General features: G+C 38.3%; 1 protein-coding gene across 1 annotated transcript; it reads left to right on the top strand.

Annotated features, from left to right (window-relative positions):
* The first annotated feature begins 2,860 nt into the window (after positions 1-2,860).
* LOC110369193 (endothelin-3) lies at positions 2,861-12,938 on the top strand. Its single transcript, XM_021321966.2, has 4 exons — positions 2,861-3,104; positions 3,850-4,081; positions 10,107-10,259; positions 11,489-12,938. Exons 1-4 carry the CDS (start codon positions 3,035-3,037, stop codon positions 11,574-11,576), a joined length of 543 nt encoding a protein of 180 aa, XP_021177641.2. The 5' UTR covers positions 2,861-3,034; the 3' UTR covers positions 11,577-12,938.
* Positions 12,939-14,022: the final 1,084 nt, after the last annotated feature.

The raw sequence follows: 14,022 nt of genomic DNA, 5'->3' as shown, positions 1-14,022 counted from the left end.
AAAAGCACGTCTATAAGGTTCTTAAAGACCTGTAGATGAAAACAAAGTGTCCTTTTATATTTGATTGGTTATGATTGCGAGCTGAAAAGGGGTTTTTGTGTCTTCTTTTTGCCTGTTTTACTTTTCATCTAACAAGAATGAACTAGTGTTGCTAACGTTAGAGCCATACACAAAAAATGTAATAAGTTCCCCATACACGTCAGGTATCTAATATGCAAACTTGCTCTGTTACATTAATTTAACCAGCACTGAGATATTTTTTCAAATCACAGCAAGCTCCACTTTCTTAGTCTGTGAATAAAGCTGGATTAGATTGGCATTTCCAAAGCACTTTAAAACATGATACAGGACCAAAGTGCTATGCATATCAGAAAGACACCACAATGAATGAATTAGGTGTGTTTGAATCATTTGTGTCAGTATGAAAAATGTATCCATTCTGCTAACTCACCACTGACTCTCATCACTAAGTTTGCCCCTAAAAAATGTTCTGGCTTTGGTTCGCACACTCCACACCCACCCATAACTTACCCAATCAATCTGTCTCCATCTTCCCACACTGACACCCACTTATCATTGAACCCTATTACCGTCCCAGACAACACCTGCTTGTGTGAATCATGTTGACATGCTGCCAAATATCTTTGAAGTTAACCTTTGCTGCCAATCAGGGAAGAAGACAGTGGCTGGAGGGCCCTGATCCCTTTCCAAGTGTCTTAAATGAGTCAGCAGGTAAGGTAAAACCACTGACTACAGGAAGCATGTGGATGTGTAACATTTCTATAAATGGATTATAGCTTTTGCTCATGTTGACTCGCTTGTCACTCCTCAGCCTAATAGTTGCCATAAAACCTGACAGGGGAATTCAGGAGGAAATCTGCCTCATCATCAGCGCATCTGTTTAGGCCTGTTTTGTTCAAAATGTTAACTGAGTTTATTATTATTATTATTATTATTATTATTATTATTATTATTATTATTATTATTATTATTATTATTATTATTATTATTATTATGTGCTTCACAGGTGAAACTCATTAAGGATTAGACTTCTGGTTCCTGAGTTTTACTTTCTGATGAAATGGTTAAGCAGAAATTAAGATGCACATGTTCTATTTGTGGAGTTTTCCAATTGGAACAGAACCAAAATTCTACATACAGCTTTAATACTGGACATGGGCTACACTGGTACCACCTTTTGGTTGAATATAGCCTGGCCTGTCAGATAGCAAAGAAATGCATTTGTATTCATCAGCAAGGTTCTGGAGTAATTCTGAGTGCGTTTTTTTCTTTTTGCTAGAATTAGGGGAAACTGCCCTGACATTGTTTTGAAATACGTTAACATTTTTAAATGGGTTGAAGTCAGAGCTTCGGTTGACTTTATTAAACTCCATTAAAATAAGGTGTGATGATCTGCAAGTCCTCCCCAGGTGCAAAACCTCTAACCAACAACTCAGGGAAAAAAAACAATTGGCATGTGTCGGACTTTGCTTAATTTATGTGTAGTTCAGTTTCCCTTCTATAAAGTTGTCTCGAGATTCTGAATTCCTTATTGCAAGTTTCCTGTTTTATTTGGGTGATTCTGCCCCTGTCTGTTCTCTCTTCCATCTGCATTTTTCTTATTGCTTCTGGGTTTCCAGTCTACTGGTGGTCCTTTTCATGTCTAGTTCTGTTGGCTACTTTCTGGCCTCTGTGTTAAGTTAGTTTCTACAATTCATTGTATTTGATTTGTCTCTGCTAAAAACTGATCGGTTCTCCAGTTTTTATTGTCCTTTGGTTCTTCAGTGACAAGTGGTTCATCCGTCTAATTCTGCTGTGTCCACTGTCTGGTTCAGGTTTGTATTTGGACTTATAGTTTCTTTTCCTCGCCTCACATTTCTGGAAAGGCGGCAAAGAGTAAATACAGCTGAAAATGTGTTGAAAATAGGGCTTGTAGGCATAAACATATCAGTTATGTTATTCAGGCTATCCAGATTTGTTTTGCTGGTGTGCTGGATGACACATATGTCCTTCTTGCAACTGCCAATTGTCCAAAATTTTAACGCTGAAAGATGCAGGTTGGAGGCAGCGAGTAAAATAGCTTCTAATAGCCTAGTGTCGCACAATTGCTCCTACAGCACAGAGTACTCCCGATGTGCCCCCCACATCTACCAGCCAAGGTGAGATGGACTTTTTCCCGTTTGAGGCAGACCCAGACTCTGCCCAAAAGGAAGTCATGTACTACCAGAGGTCAGCCTGTGACCATCAGATTCTGCACAAGTTTTTAAACATAAAGAAGTATAACACTCCAACCCCATCATGTGCTCATGTGGAGTGGCTTTTCAGTCTTGGGGTTTGGTGTTCACCCCTAGAAGACATCTGACAACAGGTTTGAAAGAATTCTGTTAATGAAGTGCAACAACGGTTTCACTCATAGCTATTGGAGCAAAATAAATAAATAAATAAATAAAAAGACAAAGTAACAAATGTAGACAATAGAGCTTACGTGTAGTGTTCTAATAATAATAATAATAATAATAATAATAATAATAATAATAATAATAATAATAATAATAATAATAATAATAATAATAATAATAATAATAATAACAATAATAATAATAATAATAATAATAATAATAATAGAATACTTGTTATTATTATTATTATTATTATTATTATTATTATTATTATTATTATTATTATTATTATTATGTAGCGTATTCATTTAATTTTCATTTTTATGTTTTGCAAAGGGAAATTAGAGAACTGCTCTACCTTTTATTGAGTCTATACGGTCTTATTTTGAAAACCCCAACAGGAAGCACGAGCGATAGCACGGTAACTTGTCCCCGCCGGTAATAAAGCTGAGTCTGGAGGCTGAAGTCACAGAGAGAGAGGCAGTAGCGGATCTCCACGGGCGGTAAGCAGTTTGTTTCTGCAGAAGATAAGGAGAAGCCTTCATTCAGCGCCGCGGAGCTCGCCTGGACTACTCTTTCCACCTATTTCTAAAACTTTTAACATTTTGACATTGATTTCTATTACTACGTGTGTGATGGCTGCCTCAATGTTGGTTGATTTGGGAGTTCTGTTCCTTATAGTAGTAACAGCATCTTTAACCAATGGTAAGATTATTATTATTATTAATATTATTATTATTATTATTATTATTATTATTATTATTATTGTTGTTGTTATTATTATTATTTGTTTATTTTATGTGTGGTAATGGTTAGATCATAGCCTATCAGCACTGTTACTGTTCCATAGTAACAGTGCAGTATGAGACCTTTCTGGACCGAACAGAAATTGTGGTCGAATCAGTGCCCAATCTTGCAGAGCCCAGTTCTGTAACAATTCCGCTTGTTGTTTAATAATTAGCAGTAGGAGACGTCACAACCTCAAATTCATGGGAATTTTAGTTTGCATCATGCAGATTTGAATAGCTTTGTTGTTTGATACTCTTTAAGTGACATTAAAGATGTGCGGGGACCCTTCTGACCAATCAGATTACAGTGAGCTGTACCATGAGTCATGTTTATGTGTAAAGCATGAATGTTGTTGACCAGCCTCAGGTTAAACATGTAGAAATAAGGAGACATTGATGGAACTGCAACCCGATCGTTCCCTTGTGTGCGCTCCTCTGAACCCATCACTCTCTTTTAAAACATTGTTTGAGATGCTCTAAAAGTTCCACAAATACGGATTTAAAATAGGAAATTATTATCCTGCTTCTGAGAGATTTGCTCTGGGGCGAGAAAACACTTATTGTCTGAACCTACAGCCATCTTTGGATTCCATGCACTTAGTACCTTATACTGCATCTCAGAAAGGGATAATACTAGTGGCAGACTGTCTGTGATCCTGCAGGTTCGTCATCTGTGAGCCAGAAGAAGGAGGTGGAGGTCAGCCTGAGCACACCCCTGCACGGCACACTGGCCGACCGGGCCAACATCACCTCTGATGGTGGAGTTAGGGCTTGTTCTGCCTGTGACCCGCTGACAGCCAGGAGGCGTGCCAAGAGATGCACATGTTACACCTACAAAGACAAAGAGTGTGTGTATTACTGCCACCTGGACATCATCTGGATCAACACACCAGAGTAAGAGTCCTCCTTGCCTCTTTGTTAGGAGCTCTTGAAGCACTGGGCTGTGTTTTAAAACGCCGCCATCTGGCAAGCAGCTTTAAACTCAATCAGTAACAGTGCAACTGTCGGACCATATAGACTTAGAAACCAGCACTTTGCTTTCTTATGATGCTGGATGCCTGAAGCTTTATTCTGTGTAGTCAAAGTTAGAAATAAAACATTAAATGACATGCCAGTATCGATTATGCTATTGAAACCTGAACAATCAAATTTAAGATACCAAAGCCCAATTAATGTTCTAATCTGCCGATCCGCTGAAATGTGACATGCTTTAAAACTAGAGATGCTCTGATTTGTAAATCTTTGACCTGCTGATAACTTTTTGAAAATTCTAAACGTCACCATTGAAAATATTGTTTTCCAGCTTTTCTGCCTTCAGCGTCTATTAGGTATTTGTATTGAGAGGAAAGTATGAAGAAGATTAGGTCTTTGAGTCAGGGCCGATCAAAGTGAAAAGGAGGCGGCGCGGCTCAGCGGGCATTTCTTTACAAAGTCTTTATCATCTGGTGAGGGACATTGTTCCTGAAGCTGCAGCTCTGTTAGGTTTACCTAAGAGAATCCTGCTTTTCCGTTGCAAGTTTCATGATTCCCTCTGTGTTTTTAGCTGAACATTTTTATAGTGTTGATCTGCTTTTTGATCTTTTTAACTAAACACAGACTGTTTAGTTTTGTGTTTTTGGATCTATGTTACAGTTGTTGCTACTGGAATCAGAGCTAAGCTATGGGAGTAAAATCTGCAGTGATGCAGACTATAAACTCAGCTAATAAAGAGTGTTTGACTCTTTCTTAAAGGCATTGCTGGGGCTGGTTTAAACAAACAGCCTTTTTTCATTTATCAGTGCTGCTTTAAAGCCTTATGCGTATAGTTGGAAAGGTTCTCAACACTGACCTAGCCCTCAGCATTCTTTTAACTTCATAGAAGCTTTTTGACAGGCAGCATTGTTTCTAAGTAGCTTGACATATTCAGAGGAATGGGACCATTTTTCAATTTTCAGAACTCGTTTTTTGTGCTGCCAATGTTAAATTTCAAGCAGAGCCCTGAAAGGTCCAGTTTTTCAGAAAAGCGGCGCTTTTAGGTGGATCTCTGTTTGCCCTCTTATCTGCTTGCTCGGCATAATTGTTTCTGGAGCTCCTGACTTGTTTGGTGCCAGCTGGAAGCCTGAAAATGTTGAACTTCACTTCCTGCAGCAGAATCTGACAGAATCATTTGGATCCTTAATTAAAGTCTGTAGTATACCCGGATTCTCATCATCACATTAGTCTGCAGAATCATGTTTCTTTGTGCTCACTTATACAATAATATAATAAGGCAGTAATAAAAACCAACCAATCTGCAGTATAGAAACACATGATCACACCATAAATAGGTGGACAGATTGAGACAATAGAGCAATGGGGCAATGAGCAGATTGCAAAGGATGCTGGAGGAAATATCATTTTCATTGTGGTTGTTGTTATTTAGGCAGAAGAGATGTGCAGGTGTCCATACACATGCAAACATACATGTTCACATGTGCAGAGAATGGGAACGCTAAATAAATGAGTATAATAGACAGTGCTATGTACGTGAGGTATGTGGATTTGGTATACAGTCTATACAATATGACGACATGAGCAGTATGAACAGCACACAGATTTACTGTAAATCTCAACTGAGTCCTCTAAGAGCTTCAGTTTAGTTCTTTAGGAGCAGATATTTCTGCAGACATCTGGGTATGGTGGGAGCAAAGAGAGGGTGTACACTGGATCATGCGTCTCCTGTCGGTTCTTTGGTTACAGAGCACTGGACTGAAGCGAGAGCACCTGGCCGGTCCAGTTAAGGACTGTAGAGTTGTTTTTCAGATCCAGCACGCATGTTCAGACCTCTCATCCAAACAGGGAGCTTTGTTCCACAGCAACACAGGTGATGCTGCATCTTCAGAGGTTCTCCTTCTGTAGATCCGAGGATCGTTTTATTCTGACCGAACCGCCTCTCCTCTCTGCATGTTGTACAGCTGGACTTATTAGCATCCACCGGGTTGATTCAGCTTAAGCACGACGTTTTGCACATGAAGCAAAATGTGCCACTTTGTTTTTCTGTTGTTGTTTTTTTGGAAACGATGTGAATCAGAACAGAGTTTCCTGTTTCCTGTAATGCATGCAGCGTTCCTGTTCCTCACATTTATCACTGACATTTTTAGCAAGCACTGTTCCACTCAGCTTTAGGATATCACAGCTGTAGCTAATGATGCACGGCACACATGGGAGTGTGTGAAAAGGTGAACATACTTGGGAAGACTAAAATAAATCACCTGTGGTTTTAAGTCCCTTAGGGGGGAGCTCCTAAAGTACAGGCAGCTGTTAACAGTTAGCTAACCTTCTGACATTTCTCCTCTTACCTCTGAGGTCTTCATTGTTCAGTAAAAGAGGGGAAACTTTGTGTCTCTTTTTATTGCATGATGACCCCCCCCCCCCTCCCCATGTATTTTCAATCACACCAAACAGCAACAATTTTCTGTTGCTGTCAACTGTTTTCTTTTTCCTCTGCGGAACTAAAAAGGGAAAAAAGGCCAGTTTAACCAGTTTTAACCAGTTTTAACCAGTTTTAACGATGCATTGTTGACATCCATCCCCAGCAGAAAGGGACAGGTCAGCAAAGTACTGCATACCAGGAGCAGGTGACCACATCATTTATAGTCACTGATGCTGTTGTTTGTCAAAAATGGATTATTTTTCAGTCCATGTGAATAAACAATAAAGAGCATTAAATTATTTGCAAGTAAGCATTGAACTTATATAAATGATCAGAATAAACAGTAGAATTTATTTTTGTCTACATTTTTAAAGCTCTTCCTGAAACTAAAACCCTGAGAAGGGGAATAAAAACTTTTGTAACAGCTTTTGGAAGCACAAAGGTGATATAACCCAGAGATTCAGCGAGGACATGTTCACTAGGGAAATGATCTTCTCACTACTATTTGATGTTCAATTTGGGATTTGTCACAATGTTACCAGCTAATGATTAATCAGAGCTGTAATTTTTAAACAACTTTCAAAAGACTTGTATTAAGCCATATCGTATTTAAACCAGACTTTTTATAAACATAGATTCAAACAAAGGAACGTGTTGCACATTTGGGAAACAGGACGTTCTGTGATGGCTATCAGGTACAGTTAGGCCCAAAATGAAGGTACGTTCACACCAAACGTGATCCAGGTGAAATATTTACCTGGTGTTGGATGCTTGACATTTTGCCTCTCGCTAAATAATCCACGCGGACAACACAGCAAACCCCCCACCCCCACCTCGCTTCACTGCATCATCAAATAGGAGGAGTGTCTATTCTCTTGTGGGTTCCTCCTGTCCGTTCAACACACAGAGAGGTGGAGATGGATTTTACCAGGCCAGTATGTAATGTGGAAAGCCAAACAATGGCATCGGTGCCCCAGGGTCCCTCAGAGACGCGCCCAGTTCTTCCAGTACCACCACCTGAAGCTGCTTGTAGATGACAATCGCTTCCAGTGGTACTTCCATCTTTCCAGGACTGAGCACGAGGACCTGCTTCCCCGTCATGGATAGATCTCCCTCTGGGATACAACCTACAGGCGTCTTTGGTCAGTAAATCCATGACGACTAAATAGAAATATAGTCTAATTTTACAGTCTAAATATAAAACTCATATAAGCTAACATAGTGTGACGGGTGTCTTTATCCAAAAGACATTTTTTGATCCATTGTGGATCTAAAAAGGTATTTCTATTCTGCTGTATTTTATTTTCCACCAACACTAACTCAACCAGGGCTGGTGCTAGAGCTAGTTTTATGAAAGTACTGGTTGGATTTTTCACAACCTGAGAGTAAGCTTAGAACCTTTTCCTCACATTGTCACCATAAACATCTTATTCAGCTAAGCACTTGTGAATGAAACAGTTCAACCTCCTAATTCCTATTATCTAACCCAGTTCCTTGCAGTTACATCACTTCTTCATTTATTAATGCTGTTTTAAACATCAAACATTGGTTTTGACTTTTTAGCAAATGTCTGATCATCTATCAGCAGAACGATTGACAGTTTTTAAAAACTATCCCGGAAATTGCTTTTTATGGATTGAGTAGAAAATATGAGCTGTGTGCAGTGCACTCACCTGCTTATACTCTATGATGGCTGTCAACAAAATGAATAGTTAGAAGACAAGAGACAGTGAGCTCATGTTTTCCCACAGCTTATCCAAATATACAATTCATGGTAAAAATCTGTCTATGTCTTTTAGTCCTAACTCAAGCAAATCCAAAACAACAGACTGTTTTTTGTTTTTACCTACACAAGCCTGGATCTAGCTTCTGATGAAAGTGGTTCTATTCATGGGCACAGTACAGAATTGGTAATTATAAAAAACTACATTTTAGCAGTGCCAGATACAGAGTTTGCAGGGCTGGAAACAGAGAGAACTGGTGCTAAGCAAGCAGTAGAGTCAGTTCAGTGCTAGAACCAGTTTAATGGAAAAATACACACAATCAGAACAGGCCCAGAAGCAGCAGAGAGGGAAATGACTGAGTCTTCTTGCATAGTCCATAGTCAGCTTTAACGGCTGACTATGGAGACCCTGATGTTTCTATCCTTCTTGAATTGTCCGCAGCCTTTGACACAGTGGACCACAAGATTTGATGATGTTGTTTGGTGCAGGCAGCGGCTGTTAAGGGCACAGTCTTGTCTTTGACAGAAGCTTCTCTGTCCATTTAGGTCTGTTGTCATCCTGGCAGGCTTCACTGAGGTTCTGGGTGCCCCCCCCCCCCCCCCCCCCAGAGCTTTATACATTTCTTTCCACAAGTGGCTGGCATTCATTTTTAATAAAATCCTGATGCTGTTTAGCACAGTAACTGACAAAATGTTTAATCCTTTAAATGGTAGCAAGCAGGTGTGCTGTTATTTCAGATATACTTACCTGTACAATGGTCTGACAGAAAAGTTAGAAATATAACGGAATCCAGCTGCAGCTTCTTTTCTTGTCTATGCTGTTTCTCCCATCCGTAAATAATACACTCTGACTATTATTTCACTAGCCTTGATGGCTAGAACATGTGTCTTCAGTTAATATTCTTACAATGAAATAATGAAAGTGTGCAGAGAAGCTCTGTTAACATTATTTGGTCTGCACGAAGATGACAAAAAACGCGCGTGTGTGCATCAGTTTAACCATACCTGTGCTGTTTGACCCCCCAATCACACACACACACACACACACACACACGCACCCACACACACACACACACACACACACACACACACACATACACACACACACACACACACGCACAAGGAGAGAGCTGCCCGCCAGCCTTACAGCTATGTTCTGTATAGAATATCTGCCTCAGAAAAACTAGAATTAATCTTTGGTTCACTCCTAAGAAAAGCCCCGTTAGATGACACCAAGCTGAGCTTCACTCAGTTTAACTTAATTATGTAAAAAATGAAAACTAAAATAAAGGATGGACACAGAATTAGCAGAACTACACAGAACTAGCTGCATCTACTCTGGAAAAAAGATTGCTCTGATTATAAAGCAGGTAGATAAATCTGCCCCCAGGTCCTTTATTAAACCTCTGCTTAGCAATATTCAGAAAACATTCTGTCATACGATTTCAGTATCAGCTATTTATCTTTTTGGAAGAACTGAACCAGTGAAGTACTGAATTTAGTTAAAAAATAGTGCTTTTCTTTCTTTCTGATGTTTTAAATACATTTGACCTTTTGGTCCGATCAAGATGAAAAACAGCTTGAGTCTGACTTTCTTTTTACATATTTAGCTTTTTTTGATTTCGCCGTCCACATTACATCTGGGTTTCATTTAACCCATCTCAGTTCTGCTGAAGAGGAAAATTATAACACTTTTTTGACCTAATAAAATGTTCAATTTATCTACATATATTAACTGCTGTTACATGTGATGGCAGAAAGGCACTTGTTAGCCTTGTAACATGTTCTACTGATTACTCTGGCAGGCACACTGTACCGTATGGCATGTCCAGTTACCCGGCTGCTCTGCGGAGGAAGCGCTCTGTCAAGATTGAGCGGAGGAAGAGGAGTTGGGCCACTAGGCGCTGTGCATGCACCCTTCAGACCGACCCTGATTGCAACAGTTTCTGCATGACCAGGTAACTGTACTGCATTCAGGAAAGAAAGTGTTGAACATATGTTGTAGCTGATATCAGGACAATAGTTGAAAGGGTGATTGGAGCACTGGCATTCTTTTAACAGCAAACTCTGCACACATATAGAATAAATGAGTGACAACTTCTCTTCAAGTTCAAGAATTTATTAACAGAAATAAAATTAACATCCAGAGAACATCACTATATAATGCTGTTTATCTGAACACAATATTTCAATCAACAAATGGTAATTTAGGATTAACCAACCAAGCTAACAATCGACCGGAAATTACGTATTCCTTGTGGCTTGATTTCACAATTAAACTTTACATTTTTAGTGATGAAGTTCATTCCAGTGAAACAATGAAGTTTTAGAAAAGTTGGAAAAAATTACTTAAGATCAGAAATCCCCAAGAATATATTTTGCTTATTTCTGATCATGAATAGAAACAATTAAATCTGTCTATATGTTTGTTAATATATGAAAGAATCTAGTCAAGGCTTTACGTTAGGGATGTCCTGATACCAGTTTATTCCAGACCGAGTACAAGTACGAGTATTTCAGTTTAGATACTTGCCCATTCCAAGCACCGATACTGAGCACTTAATAAATTCCTATTAATAGATCACAAATAACTTGCCAATATCATTGACCACTGAAAACGACTGACCAGCAAGGGTTAACTTGTTCAGAATTTGGTTAGAGCTTCAATTATCTTCTCTCCTTCTTTTTCTTTTGGAGCGTCAGCAAACAGCATCCTGATGTATAGCACCTCCACCTGATGTAGAGCGGTATCTAGCCTTTGAGTTGCAGCTTAGCCCAGCCCAGGAGGAAAATTGGTACTGAGTCAGAGTATCAGGTTGCTTTTACAAGAACAAGTATGAGTACTTGACGCTGGTATCGGGCCCAATACCGATACTAGTATTGGTATTGGGATACCACTAATTTCTTAGCTTATTCCTTTGTTATTGTAATGTTTGTCTTTTCCTATGTCTGTAATGTTTTTCTGTTCATGTACAGCACTTTGAATTATCTTGTTACTGAAAAGTGCTATATCGATAAACTTGCCTTGCCTGGTATCGGCATTAAAGCCAACTCATACTTTACCGTAACCGACAGATTCCTGTGTAGGACCATAAGAGCCCATGTAAAAACGGACAGCATTTACTGTTAAACGAAGATAAATTAATAATTAACAAAAGACCTCTTAATGTATTTTATTTTACTTTAGGCAGAAGAGGAGACCACCTGCAACACCTAAAGCAAGAAAGAGAACACCACCTTTCCACAGAGGGGACAGAGAGTGGATTCTGAAATGAAGAAAGCTGTATATAATGTTTCTGCCATGTAGATAAATGTATACATGGCAAAAAAAGCTCACCCAAAAAGATGAACGTCAGAGGTTTCAGCACGGGTTCTTCCCTGCACCTTCTTACGCCTCCCTCTGACTGCATTTGTGCCGTGGGAGTAGAGTGTCATCATTCCAGGATGTTACATAATAACTTTGCAATCTTAAGAGTATATTTGAAAGCATGTGTGATATTTATGAAGCGTGAAGAGCAGGGGACAAATGTCAGCAATTTCTTTTCTCTTATAAGCTAAAGTACTTTTTAAATAAAATATTTTCAGTAGACTATAAATTATTTAGTGTCTAAAACACAATAAGTCTATATAAAAATACCTATGTGGTGATTCTAATGAACATTCTCTATCTTAAGGGACCAAGTAAAGAACAACAGTCATGTGGTACATGTATTCTTACCAAAGATTCCAGTCAGATGAAGGATGTGTTAGCCAGAGGTAATCGTCACTCTTCCCCAGAAAAGAATTCATTTTTAAATACTTTTTGCTTGCCACAACTGAAAGTGATATGATGATGATTCTCTCCACACCAAAGCAATGCAAGAATGACTGGTAATAATGGTACGCAGGAGCTTGAAGACAGACCTGTTGGTTTTTGTTTAGCGGTGTGAAAATGTTTCTCATTCCTGGTGATTTTACGCAGTAGTGGAGAGTATTTGGAGGAAATGTGGAAAGGCATCCCTGTTAGCATTCTATGCAACTTCTGGCACACTTTAATAACCAGAATTAAATATGTTTAATAAGCACCACCAGCTTAAATAGATGCTGCTTGGTGTTCAAACTTTCTTGGTGGTTTCTGTATATTCTATTTATTTTGTACCTTAACAGGTGGAGCAAGCTGTTCAGCTCTGTATTGTCTTATTTTGCATGAAGTGATGGTCAAATAAGTTAAAACAAGCTTGTATTTTTAGTTATTTTCCAAATAAGACAATATAAGTTGTATATTTTGACATATGCGCAGTAGGACATTCCTTAGTTCAAGGATGGATGTTTCAAGGATTGATGTTTTAATGTGTTTTTAATTTTAAGGTTAAATTACAAGTATACCAGTCCTCTATCCTTTTTACCAAGGGTAGATTTTTCAGTTTTTGTGATGATTCTTTAGTGTTAAAAAAGTAAAGGAAGAAAAAAAAACAAGCCTTTTCATTCTCTCCCCCCCCCCTTAATTGTATTATTTACAATGCTATGTTCCTTGTAAAGAATGACACAAGAAAAGTTTTCTTTCTTTATTGCTGAAATATTTCACAGCACACACAGCTCTGTTAAAGACAAATCCAAATGAACACATATGGAAAAATAAAAGAAAACTAAAAAACAAAGAAAAATCTTTTGGTTTCCTGGACTGACATATTGAACATTTTTCTCCCTAGAGTTTCTACCCTGTTAACAAATTATATATGTAGCCTTGTGCAGTTTTACCAATTTATAGCTGTTAAAACAGGACTATGCAAGATCAAAATAGTTATGTGTTGTTGCATATCTATATTGTATGTGCTCCATTTAGTGTCTCACACATTGATAAGTCTTTACTGGCTCCATGTAGTGGAACCAGTGTGATTTTTCAGCTCAAGTTTAGAACCAATATAAGCATTATATTTAAAGAAATATATTTTATAGATGTTTTTCACAAAATAAGCAGGTCTAATAGAGGATAATTTTAATATGAATTATTGCCATGTATATTGAAAGATTAATGTATTGTATATGTTTTTATTTTGCATAAATAATGGCTACTAACACTGTTGCAAAAATAAAGGTGTGAAAACAAATTATTAAAACACTTCAAGCTAACTATATTTTATACATTTGTCAAATTCCTTAGAGGTATATAGCAACATTGTATGTTTAAAAAAAGACCAAAAACCGTTTGACCATGATTAAATAACGTTATATACACTAAGGCTCCATCCTGATAATGTTTTGATGATCCTTTTTGTGGATAAATATAGTCACCAGGGCCAGCCGAGATAAGCACATATAAACAGACATGGCACCATGTAGCGACAGTATCGCAAAACTATCATAATACTGGTTTGCCCCATTAATAAATCAAAATTAAATAATGCCGGACCGAGCCTGACCCTCTGAAATGCCTCGCAGTACAGAGGCAGCTCAGCGTGATCGAAGACCAACCATTATTAATTAAATAAAACAATCTATAGCAACTTTAAGAGCCTCATATCAGAACATTTACTCACATCAATCAACTCTGGGGTCACATCTGAGCAGTCAGCAGGTTTAGCGTCTGCTTCGGTGAACACAACGGTCATACTGTATTCCCAGCGACATGTCTTTTCCCTCTCAGAATCTCATTTTTTTTTTGTTGCATTTTTTCACTAGATCTTGGAACATTCTTCATTGTTTCACCTGAAGATGCTAATAGCCACTAACCACTTCCTTGTC

The sequence above is a fragment of the Fundulus heteroclitus genome, chromosome 20, assembly GCF_011125445.2.
Source record: "Fundulus heteroclitus isolate FHET01 chromosome 20, MU-UCD_Fhet_4.1, whole genome shotgun sequence".
NCBI classification, from domain to species: domain Eukaryota; kingdom Metazoa; phylum Chordata; class Actinopteri; order Cyprinodontiformes; family Fundulidae; genus Fundulus; species Fundulus heteroclitus.
This window is presented reverse-complemented; position numbering and strand designations above follow the sequence as displayed.

Coding starts and splice junctions, on each gene's coding strand:
- LOC110369193 (XM_021321966.2), top strand. CDS start 3,035: ATGGCTGCCTCAATGTTGGTTGATTTGGGAGTTCTGTTCCTTATAGTA. Junction 3,105..3,849: donor AACAGCATCTTTAACCAATG/GTAAGATTATTA, acceptor GTGATCCTGCAG/GTTCGTCATCTGTGAGCCAG. Junction 4,082..10,106: donor ATCTGGATCAACACACCAGA/GTAAGAGTCCTC, acceptor TTACTCTGGCAG/GCACACTGTACCGTATGGCA.